Below are 23,368 nucleotides of genomic sequence, written 5' to 3' on the forward strand. Positions count from 1 at the left end.
AAAAATAGTTTTCTTACTAGACTAATGCTAGTGATCATAGTGATCAGTCAGTCCATTCAATTTTTCTTTAAATGTGGGACCATTTTGCATTTCCCAGCTCATTTTGGTTTTTACATAAAGCTAGATCTATGAGAAATATTCTTTTAGGGTGTTGTGTTTGTTATTAAGCATGGAATGTTGCTTAACCTTAAATCAAAGTGTCATTGCTTTTCTACCAGTGAACATCCTTGTTCACAATTAGTTAACATTTTGTGCAGGAAAGCAGAGAAATGCTCTTTTTTGCTTCTGTCTTTCTGAACCCATGAAAATATCTACTAACTCTTTAAAACATCAGTATTTGCTAATATCTTTTGAGTTTGTCCAGAGTACTCAGGTATTTTGGCCCATTTTACATATGTAGTAAGCCATTTATTCTGTATGAGTCAGGCAGAATTAGTTAGTTTTATACTCTCCCATTTTCGAGGTACAAAAAAACTGAAAAAATGCACAAGTTACTTATATTACAGGATGTCTTCTACTCCTATAGAAAAGGATATGTTTTTAGCATGTTGTTTTCTAATGCTGAATTAAAAGGAGATGGTGCACCATTTTGGTTTCAGGAAATTCAGTCTGAACATCTGGGAACTGAAATTCAGTCTTGAAACTGACAAAATAATCTGCACTTAATCCCAGACTATTACTCTGCCCCAGAAGAGTAATGAAAGGGGAAAACATTCTGTATTTATACTAGTTTGGACTCTAGCATGTCATTCATTCTTTTGGTAAATTTCGTGCCCAGTAGAGCCAGGACTAAGATCTGAAAGAGGGGAGAGCAGACTCAGCCAGGAAACAGCTTTTAGAAATCATCACTCTTAAAAACTTGCAGTATTTTCAAGGGTAGAAAAATTGGCCAAAGTTGGATGGAGTTTCAGAGCAAAAGGCAACTCTGTAATACACAGTTTCAGCTCCTTGCCAGATTTAGAGTTCCTGCTCCAAACTCCTTATTTGCTGCAGCAAAAGGGTTTCTTGTTTTAAAAAAGGGTTTCTAGAAACCTCTAAGGAGGGAAAAGCAAATAATTTCCTTCCAATTGGCTCAGATTCTTCCAAATTATTATCACTGAGCTCATCACTGACACACAAAATTTCCAGCTGAATGGCTAAAATCTTATAGTGTCATATATGGATGTAAACAAATTCTTAAAATTTAAAATGTCAGAATACTTAACTGAAAAGATATGCTGACATCCTAGTCTAATATTTCTTGTGTTCACACAGATAATTTCAGAGTATGTAATAAATCTTTCATACAAATTACAGGTAAAACTGAAGGCATATTTAAATGCTGTAATTTATGAACACATATGTGGAAAAATTGCATTTAGCAGTATCCCATTTGCACAAAGAACTATTTGGACCAATTTGTCTTCAAGGCCTCTACCTACATTTGACATGAGAAAGCAGAAACTCCCCTTTTGACAGGAAAACCAATCTAAACCAAAAATTTAAGGTGAGAAACCTTAGGTCTAGCCTTTTGGTGCCATGGCTAGTTATAGTGAATTTTTTTGGAGTAGTGGAAAAAAGAAGTATACATCTCTGTATCAACTTATAAAACTTTAAATGTTCAAAAATTCCTCTAACAGCATGAAGCACTTATCTCTCCTCAGAGCATAAGGAGTTTTTAAGCATGCCTCATTTGCCTAGTGGTATCAAGAGCTTTAATTTTTTTGTTTTTTTTTTTCCCCAGAGAAGATTTATAAGGCAGTGGGGTAGATGGTGCTGTTCTCCAGCTGTCTGTCTTGAGGAGTTTCCTCACTGGACTAAACACAACATAATTTCTCTGTAATGTTACTGTGGAATCTTGGAAAAACATAATGTTCCTCCTGTTGTGTACAATAGATTCTTCTTTAATTGCAGCAGCTAAAAAAAACTTCTATCTTTATAGCTGTGGAACCAAAGCGACAAACTTTATGGTCTTTCACTGTCAGTAGGTTTACAGAAAATTTATAGTATATGCTCTGAGTTCACCACTTTTTGTTGCAATACTTACTAAAACTAGTGCTGAAAAATGCCTATTATAGAATGGAGTTTTGCTTTCTCTTTAAAATTTCCTGTAATTTTAATACCATTTGTAAATATTTATATATTTAATTTTATACATTATACTTATATATGCATGTATATACTTTTGCATGCTATACTTTATATAGTATTTTGTGGCTTATTTCCTTTTCCCTCAAACTTCTGTTTTATCTTGTCTGAAATGCAAAATATGTCCGGATTGCTCTTTTTTCCTTTATTATTTTTTTTTTCTTTTTAATCCTATAAAATGAACTTATTTTGCTACCATTCTCTGACTGCCTTTCAGGATTTGTAGTCATTAGAAAATTATTGATGTTAGTGGCATTGAAATCCCCAAACTTTCTTCCAGTTATTTAGAGAAGTTAAAATATTATCTTGTATATTTTTTAATTAACCGTTTTCTTTTTTCTGTTTCTGAGGTCACTTCACTGGTTCCACAATATTTGGCATCAGTGGAAGAAGGCTAATTTTGTGGTTTTTTTAAGCTATGTTCCAGTTTTGAAGTGTTGGACCCAAGATCCAGTTGAACCAAACTGCAGTATGCATAGTCTGCTGACTTAATCTGATTTTGGTTGTCACTTGTCAGCAAATGAAAAAAAAAAAAATTAAATGCAAACTATTCATCAATTAATTGAAATAAGCACAATTTGCCTTTAGAACAATACCTAAATATTTTTCAGCTGTAAATTATTATTTTTTAACCGCAGAGCAACAGAAATGTGATTTAATGTTGCTGCATTTGATATTTTGTTACTGTAATCAGAATAAATTCCCCACTCTGGAAAATCTGAGTTGAGCACTGGAACTTCGGCCTATCTAGAAAAGGAAAACAGAAAGCTTGAAAATTTTAAAAGGAGAACACAGGATTTAATCAGTCACTTTCATTTATCTAAACTATTAATTTCTCATTTCTGTGAGAAGAGTAGTGCCTGAGTCCTCACTGTTTCATCCCAGCTAATTCTCATTAAAATCCCTGTGTATGAAGATGCAGTTTCTGCTTTGATCTTCTTTGCTAACATGTCTGTAGTGCTCCTCAGTCACAGGAGGGACTGGTCCCTCCTACTTCTTCAGTATTCATTAAATGCTGCTTTCTTTCCTTTCTGTGCAGGCATAAATCTGGATGGATCAAAGCCAAATGTTATTTGTATACTCCCAAACTTCAGAAATACAGCAAAACCTCCAATCTATACCTGACCTCAAGTTAACAAATCTTCAGATTTTGTAGAACAAGTTCCTCTCTATTTTTATGTATCTATGCATCTCCTGTAGTATATGCTCAGCAGCTCCATAGCAATATGACCTTCATTAAGGTGATAGAAATACATAGGGCAGCTTGGCTCAACTGAATATACAATAGTTGAGAGATTACTGGATCTGAGAACATAGATTTCCCCATTTTGAACACATCTGTCTAGCACTAGAAAGGAAGGTGCTGCAGCCAATTAATGTTTTTATTTACTCTCTCTTGTTACTGCATGTAACAAAAAACCAAAAACCAGAGTGAATGAGGCAAGCCCTTCTGTATGAGGTCTGCATAGTTTTAAAGGCATACATGATGTGGGATTTAGAAAAAACAAGTTTTGCATAAACTTCTTGCTAAACAGCATTAAATATCATTGCTGTCTCCTGTACCCATTCCCATACTGTAATATTTCTGTATTCTAGGGCATGTAAATCTGACACGTAATAGATCAGATTAAAGTGAGTGGTGAAGTAAGTCCTGACCTTTAAGCACGAATAGCAGGCTTTAGAAACCTAGATCTCATTATTCTGAGAGGCGAGTTCACAGGCGGGTGCACCTAATGGCATCTCTAAAGCAGGCTGAAGTAGCAGTGCTTGTTAATTTGGAGCAAGCAGCAGTTTTTACCATGTAGGACAAGAGAGAAAACAACACTCTGATAACTTGCTTTCATAGTTTCTTTATATCTAAAAATCCCATATATAGTAAGCAGGATCAAAGCCTGATTTTTTTTTCAGTATACAAAAATCAAACATTCATCTTTTTCATGAGATTTGGCTTGTCATGCCCCCCTGCCTCACCCTTGCCCTTTCTTGCTTTTCTTCCACAGGAAAAGTAAGTCAGACATTACAGGATGCTGTCACAGAGCTTCTCAGGCAATCCCCAAGATCCTGTTTGTGGCACTCCCATTTTTTTCTCTCAAGATGTGTACAAGGCTGTGTGCTGCATGGATACAGCAGCTGCCTATTGCTGAGCCCTTTCTGTGGGAGCACTGTGGCTTGTGGAGAGCTGCCCTTAGGGTCCCTAGTTTAAATGGTACACAGCAGAAGTGATGGTGGTTCAAGTTAACCCTACAGTATGTTTAATGCTATTTGCATCTGATGGAAATATTAAATATTTGACTCCTTGGAAACATACCACCTCCCAAAAATAATTAATGAAGTTCTTCAAAATTGCGTGTAAGAAGCTCAGGGCAGACTCAGAAACCAAATCTCCATTTGCTTACTTCTTTTTTCCATCTTCTGAATAGCTATTACACTGGAGTATTTTATTTCATGTCAATATATTAGTTTTAATAGAACATACATATTGGAGAAGGCTTTAGAAAAAAATTCAAAACATTTGTAGCACACTATAGCAGTGGATACTTATTGTGGCAGGTAGATTCACACTAATTCTCAGATTATGCATCTTAATAAAAGATAATGCCTTCTCTGTGCATTTCAAAGAAAAAATGAAATGTGTATGGGCTTAAACTCATAACTGCCATTCATTTCAGCCTGTGCAGCCCTGCAGCCTGACTGCTGAGAGCTGTGCTTACTTGCTGTTTTGTGAGTCTGTGCACATGCACGGTCGCCCACTCTAAGAGAACATGCACACACTCTATTTTCTCTCACACTGTCTGGCATACCTTCAGCATAACTCTTCGAAGACTTTCTGAACTGCTGGGTATGGTTGTCTGATTATTATTTTTTTAACTGGGAACATGTTTAGTCCAGTGTTATTTAAACAAGCTTATCTCTTTGATCAAAGTCTACAATCTGAAATTTGAACAGGGTAGGGAGGGTGGCTGGGTGGGTGAGGAAATATATCAAGTACATAACTGTGCGTGTGCTGATGTCTCAGCTCTGTGCCTGTGAAGGTAAAAACATATATTGCTCCAGAATATTCTTGCAAATACAAAAAACTTAGGCTATTTTAGTAGAAGTTCTGAAAGCACAATATTATTTCTAAAATAAAACCGGTTTTAGTAAACTTTTCTTGACACTTCAAGTGACCTGCATATTCAGTTTTTCAGTTTCTTGGGTTTTTTGAAGGTTGAGCCAAATCACTGTGGAGTTGTTTAAGTATAGCACAGGTTTTTCGAGTATTCAAAGCACACTAACTGAAGCCCATATATTAATGCATTTAGGGTTGACATTAGCCTGCTTCATTGACTGAACCGCAGACCACAGCAATGGAGCTGGAGAGCTTGAAACAGTTTCTGGAGGTTTTCATTTCACTCGTGCAGGAGAACTGGTTTGTGCAAAGTTAAAATTATATGGAATGAGATTGCAAGAAGAAGCATGCATGCCACACCTTTTCATTATGTTCTTTCTTTTCCTTTTTTTTTTTTTTTTCTAAATATAACTTTGAGAGGCATGACAGTCTTTTTTTTTAAGCCGATCCCATTTGATTATTTTAGGTTACTTGATTTCGTAGTTTCATTTCGAAATTCAAGTTTGCTAAGCTTTTGTTCACAAGACTAGGAAAAAGAATTTCCTATATTCAATTTATGTATCATGCAATCAAATAACCATCTCCTAACTGTGGCAAAATGTGAGTGATGTTTAGCTCATCATTTTACAGAATAAAAAGAAGCAGGCATAATTTTCTAGGCTAGTCTAAAGCTTTTCGTTGCTTTTTATTGTTATTATAGTGCTCTAGTAAGTGCGAGTTGCTGTTGCTGATGAAAGTATATTATAAATCTCTTCTGCATAGGTATCATGCACACTTTAATTTTGTGCACTGGCTTTGTTGACTGGGGCTTGCTCCCCACACACCCAGACACACAAACATACACAGACACACACACAGACAGGCACTTGCACACACACACACACACACACACACACATTCTGCTTTGCCCTATCTCGGTTACAGCACAGTCCTGCCCAGGGTCAGTACAATGTACACATTACATATTTCTAGCAAACATGAAAATGAATCAAACAGGGGGTGAGATAAGCACAGATAGATTGGAGCCTGCTGAGGAAATAAAAGGCAGTAATCTGACTGACCACTGGACTAGTCTTCCTGGTTGGATTTAAGTGTTCTTTCCCGTTAGCTGCTGCAAAGCACTGTACCCTGAAGTGAAAAATTAAACGATTAGTAAGAATGAAGTAACATTTAGACGGACAATTCTTTGGTATAACTCCAAACTAATTGTTTCTGAAGTGATGTTTAAACCAGCGTCGGCACAAGGCAAGGGTTCCTGGCTGGCAGCCAGCACCTTGTAATGCATATTAGCACAGATGAGGAGTTCCTAAAAGTTAGAGAGAGGCAGAGGGAGGGAAGAAGAGAGAGAGAGAATGTGCGTTTTCAGTGCTCACTCTGCGTTTGTTTGTATCCTCCTCCTTGCCGAGATTAGAGGAATACCTGTGTAGTGCTGCTTTATTATGATTTCTGCTGAGCCTCAGAATAGGTTCTGGTATTTTTTTTAGGTGGACTGCCAGCTGCCGATCTTGCTGTTGACAGTAAAAGCAGATATGTTCCTTGCTCACTGCCATTAGTGCTGACCATGACCCTTCACACCAAAACCTCTGGAGTTACCCTGCTGCACCAGATTCAAGGCACTGAACTGGAGACACTGAGCAGACCTCAGCTGAAGATTCCCCTGGAAAGACCGCTCAGCGACATGTATGTGGAGACCAACAAGACAGGAGTTTTTAACTACCCAGAAGGAGCCACCTATGATTTTGGTACTACAGCTCCCGTCTACAGCTCAACTACCCTCAGTTATGCTCCTACTTCTGAATCTTTTGGGTCCAGCAGTCTGGCAGGATTCCACTCACTGAACAGTGTCCCACCGAGCCCAGTGGTGTTCTTGCAAACGGCACCCCAGCTCTCACCGTTCATCCATCATCACAGCCAACAGGTACCCTATTACCTTGAAAATGATCAGGGCAGCTTTGGGATGAGGGAAGCTGCTCCTCCAGCCTTCTACAGGTAAATGCTGCAGAATTTTTTCTTTCTTATTTAAGCAGATGATCTGAGAAAATTAGAATGCAGAAATCCGTTATGCCCTAATATTGGCTTTTTGTGTAAAGGAGTGTGTGATTTAAGTGAATCATCGCTGATATCTAAACCATAAGAAATAACGTAGAATGAAACAAACTGTAATTCACAGCCCACTCTGACTGGAAGCTGTAAATTTTGAAAACCTGTGAAGAAAAACCAATCAGATAATGGGTATAAATATTTCCTGGGAAAACATGAAACCGTAATTGATTAAAGAATGGCAAATGAACTCGGTGTAGTGATGCATTATAATACTGTCTGAAGTGTACTAAAAAACTTCCACCATCACATATTTTTCAGTGTGTTTGTTTGTCCAGCTCTTAGCTGGTAGTAAGGGTATTTTTCTCCTCTGTCCTCCTTTACATTGTGAGAATTGGCTTACATAGGAAGTTATTCAGAAGCACTATATCCTTCTTAATCAAAGTATTAGAGTTGACTCAGTGACAGTATTTCGGTCAGTAACCACCTTCCCGAGCTATCCAAAGAGCTGTATACATATTAACATGCATTTTTCATTGGAAGGTGATATATATTAACTGTAAACCTGGCATGCTGCTTTTCAAAAGAGGCTTGTTCATTCTGGTTGTTAATATTTTTGTCCCTCAATAGGAGGTTGCTTTTTATTTTCTCTTTTTAATCCTGAATAAAAAGATAAAAGTATCATTGAAAGGGGGAAATAAATTTCCTTGGTTTAAATATTTATTGTAATTTGTGAAAAAAATTGCATCTTTTCTTGAAGTAAGGAGCAGAAACTGATAGAGTTATGGCTTTTAAAAATGTAAATCATCATATATACTAATACCCACGCTGCTAATGTTTTGTGCAGTGTTTATTGTGTGGTTTTGTGTCAGCTTATTGTACTGGACTTCTCTGAATCAAAGTGAAAAGTTAGATGTATTTTTTCTGAACTTTGTTGGTCTCTGTTGATTTGAGAGATACAGGTGAGTTTGTTAGAAGTATAACAACTCTGAAAAAATAAAAGCAAGTGATTTTTTTCCATGTTGAGGGCCAGACTCTGCTAGACTTATTTGCACAATACAACATGTTACCATAAACAGCAACCTAAGTTCTTAAGTCTAACTCAGCCTGACTAAGAATCTGGTGGTAAAATCCAGTCCCAGAAAACAAAATTACTGCACTTTTTGCAATGGATTTACGCAGTTTGGGGGAGCAGATAGAATAAAGACTGGTGAAATGATAGATAATGGTTGTGTTAAATTGTCCAATATAGTGATCTGCAAACTGAATTGATTCAAACAAAATTCATTTTAGTGCAACCAAATACGATATTTCCTGGAAGAATGAGTACATGTCAGAGCATAGTGATCTTGAATGATTACCAGTAACTTAAAAGTTAAACTGCACTTTGTGCTCAATTAAAAGACTTTTTGTCTTTTAATGGTGAGTGTCCTGTGCAAACCTATGGTGAAGTGTGTAAGCAACTTTATGCATGTAAACAGTGGAGTAGTGAGTTTATGAAATTGAAATGTAGAGTCAGAAAATGTTCTATAGTCAGGCTTTGTACTGCAGGAGGATTCAAACCTTAAAACCATCTGAACATAAAAGTTGCTATGGGAATAGCATTCCTTTAATTTTTAAGCAGTGAATTGAGGTGAGACCCTTCAAGATAAAATTAAGAAACTTTTTTAGTTTAATAACTTGAGCAAACGTGTAAGACCAGTGCTGTATTCCTTTTTTCCTGACATTTCTGATCAAGGTTGTGTGTCACCCTTGGAGATGTGTGTTAGCCATTTGAAATTGCTGAGGCTTAATGCAGCAGTAATTAGGTGAATTTATGATCTTGGATATGCCAGAAGGTTTATCTGCATACAGTGTTATACAAATGATTTAATGCCCCCTTCCAGCCATAACTCTGTGGAATGCATCTTATGTGGTAATAAGAAATATGCTTCAAAGTGCTTGCTATGATTATCTTTTGTTAACAGGCACGGTCCTGTTGAAATTAAATTAATTAAAAACTTTGCTTTTTCTGGTGTTCACTTTTGTGAGATTGTATTTACAAAGCTTTTACCCACCCAATATTAAACATTAGATCTTTATTCTTGTCTTTTGGCATGAGCCCAATCACCAATTGTCTGTCAAAAATAATTTGAATAGGTATTCACTGCCTGGGAAATATTAAATGTCTAACCATTTGGCTTAAGAAAAGTTCTTTAAAAAATTCCAATTTGCTTTATTTATTTGGGTCATTGATTTCAGTTGGGTTATGGTAGAAAAGAGACCATAGGACAATGTAATCTGGCAATGAACAAATTGATGTTGGAGACTGAAAGATGTCTAACTACCAAAATAGTGAGTTTATGGAACAAGTTACCAGTAGGAGTGATAAAGGCAGAAAATCCTTAAACAGAAGCCCTAAAAAAAGTTATAATGAATCATGATTAGTTTATGATATGGCTGCCTGCTTCTATAAAAAGTTATGTAACCTAAGACTCAGGAAGACTCCTCTGCAATTCTCATTTACCTTTCTGTCTAACTGAATTGTGCTGTTTGGCTTTTATGGCTGAAATATTTGCTTTGTATCACCCTATTCTACTCTGAATTTGACATGCACGTGCTTCATTCAGTGATACAAGTATCTAGGACAATAAATAAATACTATAGGTTGGAGATGAGATGATATTCTGTTTGATACTTAAACAAAATGTTAAAAATCTTCAGTCATAAAACTAAAAAATTACTGTACGTGGTAAGGAAAACTTTTAATATATTTTGATTTTGTTAATAAGTATTCAAAATCATACTGCCTATAGACAGATATGTATTTATAGCTTTATAACTATGTCTGCTAATTCTGAAATTATATTTTGTTTCAAATAGTTACTCTTTTTCAAAAGAGTCTTGTGAGATACTGGCAGGCATCTATATCTAGCTGAAGAATATAATGATATATGAAAAGAATGCTTTTTAAAGACTGCGATAAATATATTAATGTTCCTTTTGGACTCTCTAAATCATGAGGCATCAGAATTTGAGAAGCGGGAAAATAAGGGCTTAATTAACTCAAATTGTGCTATCTATACGTAGACCCATTTTATGTCTGATTTTGTGGCTGTTTTGATAGGTAGTCATACTAAAATACCTTTTTCTTATCTGACAATGTCAAATCTCATGTAAAAAATTTTATCGATAATTTTTAGTAGTGGGACTTTTTATTATTATATGCTGATTAGAGGTTGATAATTATTACAGAAAATTATGTTCTCATGACTATTACAGTAAATTAACAGAAATATTTCTTTTGTTCTTAACTATTGAATTTGAATTCAGGTAATTTCTGCTTATTCCCTCTCACTTTTCAGCAAGTTTTGATCCACTCAGGGAAAAGTCGAGTCTTTCAATAGCTAATTTACCTCAGTGGATTCCTACAAACAAAAGCAGAATGTCATTTTTGCTCTGTCAGTGCATGTTATTCTTGTGTTGTCCCATTGAGACTGCACCTTCCTGCTCCCTGATGAGAAAGCTATCTGCCAGTCTGTAGAGAGGGACAGAGGCTGGACAAATCAGTGTACAAACACAGTAATAGATGAATTGCTCCCTCACTTTGTATCTTCTAATACTTCAGGCAATATGTGTAGATTAATGTCAAAAAGTATTGTTTAGCATTAGCCACAATTATCAAACTCCAATTGAGTCTGCTGTTCTAATCAATATGATCACAGCTTTAATTTTAATGCTTGCTAAAATTGAGAAAGATTACAAATGTGGACTGATCCCTCTTCTGTCGTAATTCATAACTCCATCGGTCACAAAAATAGTTACGTAACCAAATACATAAGATTTGTTAACCTTGTCTGATTAATTGTGAATTTGTCTAGCTGTCCATGCTGAGGTCTAAACAAAGATTTTTTTCCAAATTTTAAAATCAAAAGTGTTAAAATGAGTGCAAAGTTCAAAGAATATTTTTCTTTTCTTATTTTTTTAAAGTGTAGCATGAAGTATTTCATAACACGGAGTGTGATGTAACGTAGTGTTTTGCTTTCCTTTTTTGTTTATTTTTCTCTAAAACATCAATCTGCTCAGAGGTCCTCTCTTGAACAGTTCAAGTGTTCATGCATTTTCTTGAACACTTGGAGTGTTCCTGTTTTCAGGCCTTGTGTTGATATCTCTGACAATTTTGCAGCAATAGATGACTGTAATAAAAGAGACAGGAAAACATGGAGTCATCTCATGGATAGTTTCTTATCTCATGGAAATGTTGTAAAGATAAGGCCATTAAGTGCTCTGAGATGCTTACACATGACAATTATAAGGGATTTGTAGAAACCCACTTTGGTGTTTCTGCAACCTGGGAGCACGTGTTGATGTGGATCCTGCTGCAAGTGTGCCTGCACCATAAAATCACCAATCTGAACTGCTGAGGAGCACGTGTGATCTGTGCCTCCTTGTGCCCCTGAATAAGGGCAGACAGTGGTAGAAAGGGGTGAAAGAGCTGTTATGCTTCCTCATTACCCTCCTTTCTGCCAAGGCAGGTAGATGGATCTCACTTGCTCTCTCTTCTCATTGAAGAAAACTTGCTTCATTTCTGCAGCAGTTATATTTTTTGCATAAACTACAGACGTAGGAAGTGTTCCATATACCAAGTCCTTCCCAACAGGACTTGAAATTTGTGTCTAAACTCATGGTTATTCAGACAGGCCATGTGAATGGGGTTAATCTGATCAAATGTAGACACCTAGGTTTGTATTAATTTCCCTGTTCCTTAGGCTTCTGCTGCTATTTGAGGGGCCAGAAGGTCAGATAGGTCTAGCAGATGTGACACAGGACCTGTGGGGTAACTATACTTTTTGGAGTAGGAGCTGTGTGTCAGTGAGAGTCACCACATGGAACAACTCAAATGGCATTGACAGCAGCATCAAACCTGCACAGGGATCCCCTTGTTAGTCTGAGAGACACAGAGAGAAGGAGACTGACAATGCACCTTGTCTCTTTCTAGGGCACCTGATTAAAGCAGACCAAGTGCATTAGTCAAGTTTATCTTTCTGTATTATATAAGATGGCTGAATTCTATTCTAGATAGCTACTGGATGAAGATGAATACCCAGTGATATCCAAAGTTACTTGAAGTTAATCCCACCCATACCTCCCCTGTAAAGAACCAAAAAGAAAAAAGAAGCTCTGTAATATTCCTTCACATAGACACTGCATGATGTCCCTGGAGAGGGAGACGGGGAGTTGACTCTGTGTTACTGGCCTTGATCACTCTTGCTCTAAGGCTATTGAAACAACAAACACTACTGGCCATATCTGCTCTGATATGGAAAGCATTAGTTGCTGGCATCAGTTTCTACAGCAATTGCAAAGTGAGCATCAGATGCCAGCATTTTTTATTAAACCAACAAGATAGGCTGGCCAGATCTAAGGCATTGCTCCAGAAAACCACAAGAGAAGAGTCCTGCAACTGAAGTGCATCCACATTTCCTGACAAATTGAGATTTTGGACATTTTTGTAATTTGATATTGTTGACAATGAAACACTGAAATAAATCATGAGCTCCCTGGTCTGTCTGCAAGGAGTTTTCTATTATCTACTCAGGCATCAGAACAGAGATTAAAGCAGAGATGCTGTCCTTCAACATTCTCATTTGAAGTGCTGTTTTCATTGCATGCATTGCAGGGACTGTTCATAAAATTTGCTGTACAGGGAGAAGTCACATCTGAGGCTGAGTGGCTTTTCCAGTGACTTGCAAAAGGTTGTAATTTACCACAGCCCGTTAGGAATCCTGATCAGTGTGACAATGGGATAGGTAAGGCATTTCTGCTTTTTTGCCAAGCTCAGATTCCACTTGCTGGGAAGCATCTTACTTCATCTCACTCAAGATATTCTTGTGCAATACTATGAATGCAGGAGTGATACCTGTTAGGGACAAGAAGATCATGAATCTGCAGGATAACAATTTCCTTGATAAGATATTGATTACAAGATTGGATTCAGGAGTGATTTATTAAGAGTTTTATTTTAACTCTTTACTAGAAAAAGGGAGTATGGTCCTCAGAAGATAGAGAGCTTAAATATGACTGTCCTAAATGTAAATCCTATTTGATACACATATGTAACAATTGCAATTGCCTTCCAACCATTAAGTCTTAACTAGTGACACAACAGCCAGCACCTATATAAACAAGAAATAAGAAAAGATGTCTCACTGCATGGACACCATTGGTAAAAGTGAAAAACAGCAGTAAAGGCTGAAAGTTGTAAGTAGCTAAGAGGACTTCTTGAAAAAGCAGTTGATGACTAACAGTGAACAGCATGCATGTAACCACCTCACACCCAGTGGGTTTTCTACAACTCTTCAAGGGTGCAGCTCCCCTCATGTTAGACAACATGGGTGAAACGTGTCACATTCTGCTCCCATGTGCTGCTGTTCCACAATGCTGTCAGCTGCCAGAACTGACCTTCCCAGGAGCCAGGCAGCAGAATCAGTGCAAGGAGTTGTTGAATGCTAAAGGGGAAACCTTCTCTCCCCTTCAGGGTGACAGAGCATCAAGGCAGCACTGGGCTGCATTTAAAGCCCATGCATTTTCACCTGGCATTCATAAGCTATGTGAGTAAGCAGTATGAGTTTTTTTCACCTTGATCATACTATCTAATTAAGGAAAATACTTTTAACTGATTATACAGGGAAAAGCTGTATTCTTCCATTGAAGATTTTTCCAGTTTCTCAGTAATCTGCAGTGCAAATATCCAGTGCAAATTTCATTGCTACTTCCAGTCTTTTCTCCCCCTTTTAGTACTTGCAATCATCCAGTGCTTTGATCCCTCAGCATACTTTAGTACTGATTTGTGCTGCTACAAGATGGTTATATAAAACTTTCTAGGATACTACAAAGGGAACATCAAAGCTGGAAGAGGAGGGAAGGGAAATTTACTGCAACACAGGAAAAGGCTCAACTCATGCTAAATAAAAATCAATAGGAAGATGCTGTGCAGAAAGCAGCAGCTGCAGAAGAATATGTAGCATAAGATTAATAATCTTAAATCACAAGGCTGAGAAACTCATAGTAGCTTTCCAAATAGCCTTCACTGTGGTTTTTGCATGTAGTTCTGCTAAAATTGGAATATGTAATACCTACTGCTTTCTTTCTATTTCCCTTTTATTTTTCTATTTTAAATGTAATTCAGGCTTCTGAGATAAGATCTATTAATTAAAAAATCAGTGCAAGATCATAGAATCATGGAAGTTTGGGTTGAAAGGGAAGACTAGTTTCAAGTCACCTGGCATGGGCAGGGACACCTTTCACTAGACCAGGTTGTTTAGAGCTCCATCCAAACTTGCCTTGAACATTTCCAGGGATGAGGCATTTGCAACTCATCTGGGCAACTTGTTCCAGTGCCTCATCAGTGTCATAGCAAACAATTTCTTCCTAATGTCCAGTCTAAACTGACCATCTTTCAGTTTAAGGTCATTTCCCCTTGTCCTGTCACTATATGCCCTTGTAAAAAGTTCCTCACTAGCTTTCTTGTAGTCCACTTTTAGGTACTTTAATGTTACTATAAGGTCTTTTCTCCAGGCTGAGCAGCCTGAGGTCTCTCAGCCTCTCCTCAAAGGAGGGGTGCTGCATTCCTCTGATCATGGTCCTCCTCTGGACCTTCTTGACAAGGTGGCTTGCAGCAGACCTCCACTATAATGCCACCTGTCCCTGCCCTCCCTTTAATCCTGACCTGTGATTCTCAGTTGGCTCCACATCCATCCCCAGGCAGAGCTTCATGCATTCCAGCTCTTTGTTGGCATATTCTGGTTTCTGGCTTAGAAACTTACTCTTTTCCCTTCTTCATGGTGATCTGTAAACAGATGGAAGTTTGGAAGGTGTTAACTCTAAAAAAATGTAATTTAATTTTACTGTTGAAGACAAGTACTATAAAACCTGATCTTTGGCAAAAATAAAATGTCACATAATATCCTGCCATCTCTGTTTTCAGTTTATAAAGCCATTTAAACATTCTTAAATAATTTTGTTTGCTAAGCCATCTTGATTAAGCAGTCTCTAGTTATTACTGAATGACTTGTATCAGTTGGTGTCCAAAAGAAATTAATTCAAATAAGTGTTCATTGCTTTCATTATTAGTTGCAGCTTGGACTTGATAGTGAGATCTCTGTTTCAAATTACATATCACAGAACCCTTGCCTTCAGGAAACTTAGCTGTGGCAAAGAATACTCTGAGGGTGCACAGCAAATCTAGATGCCTTTGGGGAGCTAATAGGTCAGAGAGAGCTTTGTCTGTTTGCTTCCATCCTGCAGTAAAATGATACTTCTCCTTCAGCCATACTGATAACCACAAGCAAGGAAAAATAAGTATGTTGCCAACATATGAGCCACTGTAGCAGATTTATTACCTTGCAATATCTTTTTGTGGTTTGAATTATTTAGAATTTATGGTTGAAAAGTTTGTTAGCTTATTCTTGCCATGCTATGAGAAATATAATCCAAATTCTAATCTACAAGAATATCAATTAGAGATAAAGCATGCAAACCCTGGAAGTGGTGAGAGTATTCTAGTTATGTTCATGGAGAAAGGTAGTGAGGTAAAAACCCATATAAAATAATGTAGCCGAGTGTTTAATGGTAGTAATATCAGAACCAGTTAAGATGTTACATCAGCCAGATGTATGTCATTTTAAGGAATCAAATATTTTTAAAGCAGGAGGAACATCAGTAAGTTGGTACTAATTTTTCTTGATTCAAGCCACAAAAAAAGCCTAACAAAGTCAATCTGATTTTACAGATCATTTTTTAAACATCCCAGAATAAAGCTCAACTTTATTTACTGGCAGTTCCAGTAACACTGTTTATTGTTAAGTCTAACTAGGTTCCTCTCTTTGTGGCTTACTTATATTCTTTAGCTTTGACTTATATTTTCCATGTTAGATGATTGTCTCAGGTAAATTTTTTAAAATGCATTTTGACAAAAATGGCTCAAATTTCTAAGTATCATGAAGGGAAAACGAAAATTTTGCTATCCTCATGGCAAAGACCCCATAACCTTTTTACTGAACATCCTAGACATCACTGTATTATAGGTATACATTCACCTAAGATTTGGTAGTGGGGAAATGCTGTCAAATCAGGGTTATTTTTCTTTAATTTTTCCCCAGAAATTTTTCTCAAATTTAAGCTACAAACTCTTGAAACATCTCACTATTCACATTGGGAATTTGTTTGCATTTGATAGCTAAATTATATGAAATTTTATGTACCATACATGCTCCATCCTTTCCCAGTGATTGCATATTGGTCTGATTGCAAGAGCATCCTTCTCTGATAAAATGTGTGATGTTGCTTCATTGCACAGCTGCATGACATTTCAGAAGGATTTTCTCTGCAAATAATACTGTGGGCAGGGGCAGTTCACTGAGAGATGAGAATCACAGAGTAATGTAAGTTTGAATGGGTGAGTAAGTTCCAAGATTATCTGGTCAAAATCTTGCTCAAAGCCAGGCTCCCTTCAAAGCCAGATGAGGTTCTTCAGGCCCTTATCCAGTGGAGCTTTGAGAAACCCAGGAATGGAGGCTCCACATCCACCCAGGGCAATCGGTTACAGTGCTGAACCACTCTCATTGTGAAAAAGTTTTTCCTAATATAAAATTATAATATTCTTTGCCCAAAGATGTGTTAGATGTCTCTCGTCCTTTCATGGTGTGCTCCAAGAAGAGTCTGGCTCTGTTCCCTTTGGAATGTCCCATTATACTGTTGAAGACAGCAATAAATCCTGCCTCAGCCTTCTCTTTGGAAAACTGAACAAATCCAGTTCCCTCAGCATCTCCTCATATGCCATTTGTTCCAGGCCCCTCCTCATCTTAGTGGCTGTCCCTGGACTTGCTCCAGTTTGTCAAAAGCTGGCTTCAGCTTGGAAGCCCCAAATTGGAAGCAGTTTTGCAACTGCCAAGGACAGGGAACCAGCTCTGCTCTCAGTCTCCTGTAATGTTCATATTAGTACAGCCCAGACCCTGCTGTATTTCTGCAGGGGGCTATTCTATTCCAGGTGTGCTACTCTGTATTTTTCAGGGCTGAAATTAATGAGATTTCTGCTGGGCCACTTCTCCAGCCTGTTGAGATCCACCTTATTGGGAGCATTGCACTCCAGCAAATTCACCACTCTGCATGTTCCCTGTCTCCCAGCTCGCTATCTGTCTTTACCTTGATGGGGGTGCAGTTTCTCCCTTCATCTCTGTTATTATTGAAATATTCACCTCAGTATTGATTGCCCATGAATACTACTGCTAGATTGCCAAATTTCAACTGCTGATAAAAGTCTGTTGAGACTAGCAGTCATTTTCCATCCACCTTATACATCATCTGTGCAGCCCATATGGCACTTCACTGGGATTGAGAAAATTGGTCTATCTTGTGCTTTTAGTGCCTTTGTTCTGTATTTGGCAAAAGTCACATCAGCAAAATATAGTAAAAAACTGATCTTTCTGTATGGGAAGATAGGCTGAGAAGAAAATAAAGGTGGTCTCAATGAAGAACAGGATGGGGCCAGTGCAGAAATATGATGGGTCTGCTGAAGTAGAAACTTTGAATGTCTGGTGATGTGCTGCAGCAGGCTGTGAGACAGAACACAGAGGAGGAAAGAATGTTCTAGTAGCAGAAAATTGATTATGTATAAGTTCCTGGAAGAGTTTAATATGAATGGCAGAAGTAAGATGAAGGAGAATCTCCAGAACTGAAGAAGCTGGAGAAGAAACTCCAGAAGATGTCTGAACTGGGGATAAATATTAGAATTTTAACATTCTTGGGCAATGTGGCTTGGACTGGGAATGGGGTATAAACACGGAAACAGGGCAAGTGCATGTTAGCAAGCATGGAGAAATAAAAAGGCCCACAGGGAGAAATGGAGTATGGAGCTGGCTCATGTGGAACAGTCTTCCTCCCAACAGATATGTGCAACTCTTGCATTTTGTTGCTGTCTGTTACAGATTTAGCCAGAAGGAAATGGATTAGCCCAGCTGTTGGTTGGCCCAATGTGCTGTACATGAGCTTCCATCACTGCTGAAACCACTGCCACTCACAAAGACTGATTGGATTTTGATTATTTTAATTGCCTAAAGCCTTGGTATTTCTCATATGCATAGAGAAAATAAAGTTATGAGGGAGATCATTTCAGCAGCCTTGCTAAAGCTGAAACATGCAAGAACTAATTTTGCATAAATCTCCCTCTCTCTGCCTGATGTCCTAGCATGTGAAGTGAAGACACTGCTGATTTACCATACATCCTGTGAACATTTACTGGTGTCTGTAAAGTGTCCCTCTGTAATAATGAACTGAAAATCATATGTAAAAAATCGACTGGACTGTTTCCATAGCAGGTTCATAAGAAAGAAGACACAAGGCTACATATGAATGAGAGAGGGTGAAAAGAAATAAAATATTGAGTAGGTTCTCAGTCAGCGAGCATGGGTTTGGAAACTAGCAATGGTATTGCTAAATACAGTATCTGAAATGGAACAAAAATTGTTTACAAGCTTGCTAAACACACATACCCAGCATATTTCTCAGAAAGAATGGAGCATCAATATATTTCCACTTCAGTCCTTATAAGGAATTGTATGTTCAGCTACCTTGCACTTATTTGTTCCATAGGTAGATAAGGGATGACTGCTCAGAAACAAGGAGTTAATTTTCTTTTGGCATGAACTCTTTGATACAACATTCAGTTCATTGTATTCTTTACTCTGCAGAGAGAGGGATGCATTTTGGTATAAAAATCAGTACATAAGCAAATAAGAAATGCTGTCTGTAACCCCCTCCCCTTTTCTTTTTTGTTTAAAAAGCATTTAAGAATATCACTTGGAACAAAGATTGCCTTTTCAAGATTAAAAATGTTGTTGTATGGATAGCACCAGCTTTTTAATAATTTTTAAAATGGCAGCTTTAGGTATTAATAGCTTCAAGCTGTTTTCATGTATGACCCATTTTCTGACTCATAAATGCCTTGTTTCCTCTCTCTCTAATTCACTTTATTGTCAACAAATGTGGATCTGTCTGGAAATGACAAGCAACCTGAAAGCTGCATTGCCTAAGAGACTGGCCCCACTTCTGCACAGTCCTAGGTTATTCCAGAACTAAAAACCAGAGGAGAAGAGCAAAAGGAATTGTCTTGCTTATTACAGGGAAGACATGGTAAGAAATAAATGAGAACAGGTCCCCAAGACCACCATTTCATGAATTTTGATGAGAGCCATGTTTGTGTCATGTAGTAGCCTAAAATGGATGAAGTTTGGAGGCACTCTTTGTTATGGTCAATTTGCTTCCAGATTACTTTGGGAAGCTCTCCTTGTCCCAGAGAAATTCCTCAGGTAGGTGCCTGCCAACTACTTGATCTTTTCTGATGACATCAGAGGACAAATTTTAAAAAATAAGGACAAGACTTCTGTCCTGTGGCCAATCCTGAATCCCAGTTTCAAAATCAGAGTTTTCATTGAACATTCTCTCTCTAAGTGTGAGAGATATTAAAGACTGTTTTTGTGAGAGCTGAGATTCCTTGAAAAGTGTGATGCCAGATGTTAGTCCCACAAAAATAGGCGTAGTAGAAATTAAAAAAGAGAAATATATATCTAATGCAAATGTAGTAAAGTATTTCAGTGCTTAATAAATCTGAAATCACTACCTTTATTTTAAACCTCATTTGTCCCAACATAGTCAAGGAATGGAATGGAAGTTTCATTTACTACAGAAAGATTTAGAACAGGTACTTCTGCAACTGGGAAGTGATTGGTGCATGCTGTCCAATTGCATCTTTGTTTTTTGGGTTTTTCTGGTTGGTTTTTTGTGTGTGTGTGGGGGGGGTTGTGGTTTGGTTTTTTCTTTGGTTTTTTTGTTTGTTTGTTTGATTATTTGTTTGTTTTTTTGGTCTGTGTTAGGCTCTACACTAAAATTGTCATGGGGAAAAACTAATTGAAGAGCTGCTTTTATTCTTTAGATTTCCATTTTTGTGACTCTCAGCACTTTCAAGCTATTTTGTTTGTCTGTTTAATTCCTTGGATGTTCTGAAGATGTGGGGTGCTGTTTCTACCATTAGAAATATGCTTATTAGACAGCTGTCCTGTAGAAGGAACAGGATGTAAAAGAAGTAGGAAAAAATTACTTTGTCTTGCAATCAGAGGTCCTGAGATAGGCTTGAAATTCAGTACCAATGCAGATACTCAGATGATATTAATCCTCATGCTGTTAACTGAAGTCTAATACTCAATGGAATTATCACTACACTGGAGTAATTGCTATTAAATATGATTCTGCATAAATATAATCTATAAGCTTATTTCAACTGTATTTTTGACCAAATGAATTTGTGATGATGAGCATCCATAACAGAAGGCTGAACTATTGTGATTCATCAATTTAGCAAGGCTACCTTGTCGTTGCAGAGCATTTTCAAGAAGAATTGATGAATTTTAAAGCAGAAGTAGATACTGCATTAGGAACCTTGCTGCTAAACTTGAAATTGCTATTTAATTTTTTTAAAATTTTTATTTCAAGATAAAGGTCAAGGTCTCAGAAAAGAGTTTGCACCTGTTCAATTTCTTGTCTGAGAATACGATCTTTTGCCTTTTGCATTTGTACACATAAATCATAGGCTTTAAGTGAACTCTCTCTGACAGGTTCGGAAAAATATCTCATTAACCAAAAAATAATCCAAATAATTTTTAGAGGGTACTTTGAATATGAATCAACCCAAAACCTACTTGCAGGTACCTATTCATACATGAAAAATCAGCTAAAAATTGATGCCTGCTGTTTTGGGGGGGGGTGGGGTTTGTGCATTTGTAGAGCTGCCCCTTATCAGTAAGGAATACTCTTTCTCTCCCCTTCTCCACACCTTTCTCACTTTCTGACTCCCTAGCATGAGCAGCAGCAAACCTCTTTGCCGCCAGTGAAGAGTTATGTGTACTTACCTTTCCAAGCCTGCTGCTGTGTGTACACTTGCACCACTGTTCAGTTCTTGAGGGATGTGTGATCCAGAGAGCGCAGCTGGAAGGGGGCTCAGCTCTGAAGTAGGAATGCAAAGGGCTCTCCAGCAAGGTTACCAGGGTTATCAGCAAGCGAAAACAGGAATCAAGAGTGTCTCACATGGCAGTTCCCACTGGGGTTTGTGGAGCAGCACTGAGGCTGCAGAATGAAGAAATAAGATATATTCATTGAGAATCTCTGCACTGTTGGCTTATCTTTCCATTTTATGTGTTGTACTTTTCAAAATGACTTGATAGAAATTACCTGATTGAATGACTTGGTTTAAGGTTCTGGATTTGGCAATGGATAAGAATTATTTAGAATTATTTATCTTTGTGATCTGTAAATTCACATAAATATGTATGTGAAATGAAGTGACTATGGTACTAGATAGAACTAATGAAGAAAGACAGTAAGATTTTAGAAGTCACTGATATTTCAAAATATTTTTATTAATTAGTTCTAAATTAAAACCAAAACAGAATAAGTCAAAGAACAGAGGCTTATGGGCAATAATTGAAATATCTTCCTTTTTGTCTTATAGAACACTTTTGATATCACAGAATCACAGAATGATTAAGGTTGGAAGAGATCTTCAAGATCATCTAGTCCAACCATCAACCCAGCACCCTATCCCCAAGTGCCACATCCAGACACCTCTTGAACACTTGAGACAGTGACTCCACCAGCTCTTTGGGCAACTTATTCCAATGCCTAACCACTTTTTCAGTGATTTATTTTTAAAATCGTTTTGGAACCTCGCCTGACATAACTTAGGGACACTTGCTCTTGTCCTTTCACTTGAGACAGCAGAAGAGACTGACCCCTGCTTAACTTTAACCTCCTTCAGGCAGCTGTAGAGAGTCTTCTCAGAATAAATAGCCCTATTTCCCTCAACTGCTCCTCATGACACTTTTACCCTTTCTTGGACTTGCTCCAGCACAGTCCTTTTTGAAATGAGTGGCTCATAACTGGACACAGGATTAGAGGTGTGGCCTCACTGGTGCTGAGTACAGGGGGATCAACCCTGCCCTGCTCCTGCTGGCCACACTATTGCTGATCCAGGCCAGGATGACACTGGCCCTCTTGGCCACCTGAGCTCATGTTCAGCAGCTGTCAACCAGCACCCCCAAGTTCCTCACCACTGAGCAGCTCTTGAGCCACTCTGCCCAAGCCTGGAGTGATGCATGGGATTATTGTGACTCAAGTGCAGCACCTGGTACTTCACCATATGCAGATATATTTTTGAATACATGGACTATTTGAAAATCAAGCACTAATTTTGTTCATATTTATACCACAGTAAGCTTAGATGAGAACCTGGTGTTTTCTCCTAACTTGCTGCTCATTCAGATAATTTTCTGGAAGACTAATGTCTAAAATGGAGTGTTGAAAGCTCTTGGGACCATTTAAGTGTGAGGAAATTCAAAATATTGTAGGTGTTTTTGGTGTAAGCTGTCATAGCTGCTGGCTCTTGCAAATTGCCATAAGAGGTTGTGGGGCTGGCATAGGATCCTGCTGATCTTCCCAGAACAGATTTGAGGAGGGATGTGCTGCCATCAGCTGCTGCTTCAGCTCCATTAAGCTGCTGCTCTCCTGTTGAGGTGTGGACTGGACCGTGGTGGGTTAATAGGTTTGTTGTGCTAAGTGTAGTGCAACATCCACTTCCAACATTCAGTTGTATGCAACAAAGCTAGAAATGAGTAAATAGATGAGTTTTCTGAAATAGTTAGCCATTTAAGAGTATTATTCAGCAAACAGAAATTCAAACCTGGGAAGATTATTTTCCCCTTCATTTATAAGAGGCGTGCATATCTGGAAAATGAATATTCAGCAGGAGTTCCTGGTGTCTGGTAGTCTGGTGTTAGGTGTCTCCCATGTGAAGGGGTAATATATTTTTAAAAGTCATGACGGAAGTGTGGCTCTTGTGTCCATAATACTGTACATTTAATTCTACATTAATTTGTCTAATAGACCTTTTCCTTCCTTTGTAATTTAAAGGGCAGGGAGCAATTACTGTCTAGCAACAATAAAAAGTGAGAAGATTAATGAGGTGTTATTGTGGCACCTGTGAAGAACATGAACTTATTCTGTGCT

The 23,368-nt window shown here is 37.8% G+C and overlaps 1 protein-coding gene across 2 annotated transcripts in view; it reads left to right on the top strand.

Moving 5' to 3' along the window:
* The window catches only part of ESR1 (estrogen receptor 1), a 156,658-nt gene that overhangs the window by 46,481 nt on the left and 86,809 nt on the right, over positions 1–23,368 (top strand). For both annotated transcript variants that reach the window (XM_079331385.1, XM_079331386.1), the window contains exon 2: positions 6,721–7,225. In XM_079331385.1, coding sequence (XP_079187511.1) covers positions 6,721–7,225 — 505 coding nt within the window. The remainder of the gene's footprint in view (positions 1–6,720; positions 7,226–23,368) is intronic.

Source organism: Erithacus rubecula (genome assembly GCF_903797595.1).
Source record: "Erithacus rubecula genome assembly, chromosome: 2".
In the NCBI taxonomy this organism is placed as follows: Eukaryota; Metazoa; Chordata; class Aves; order Passeriformes; family Muscicapidae; genus Erithacus; species Erithacus rubecula.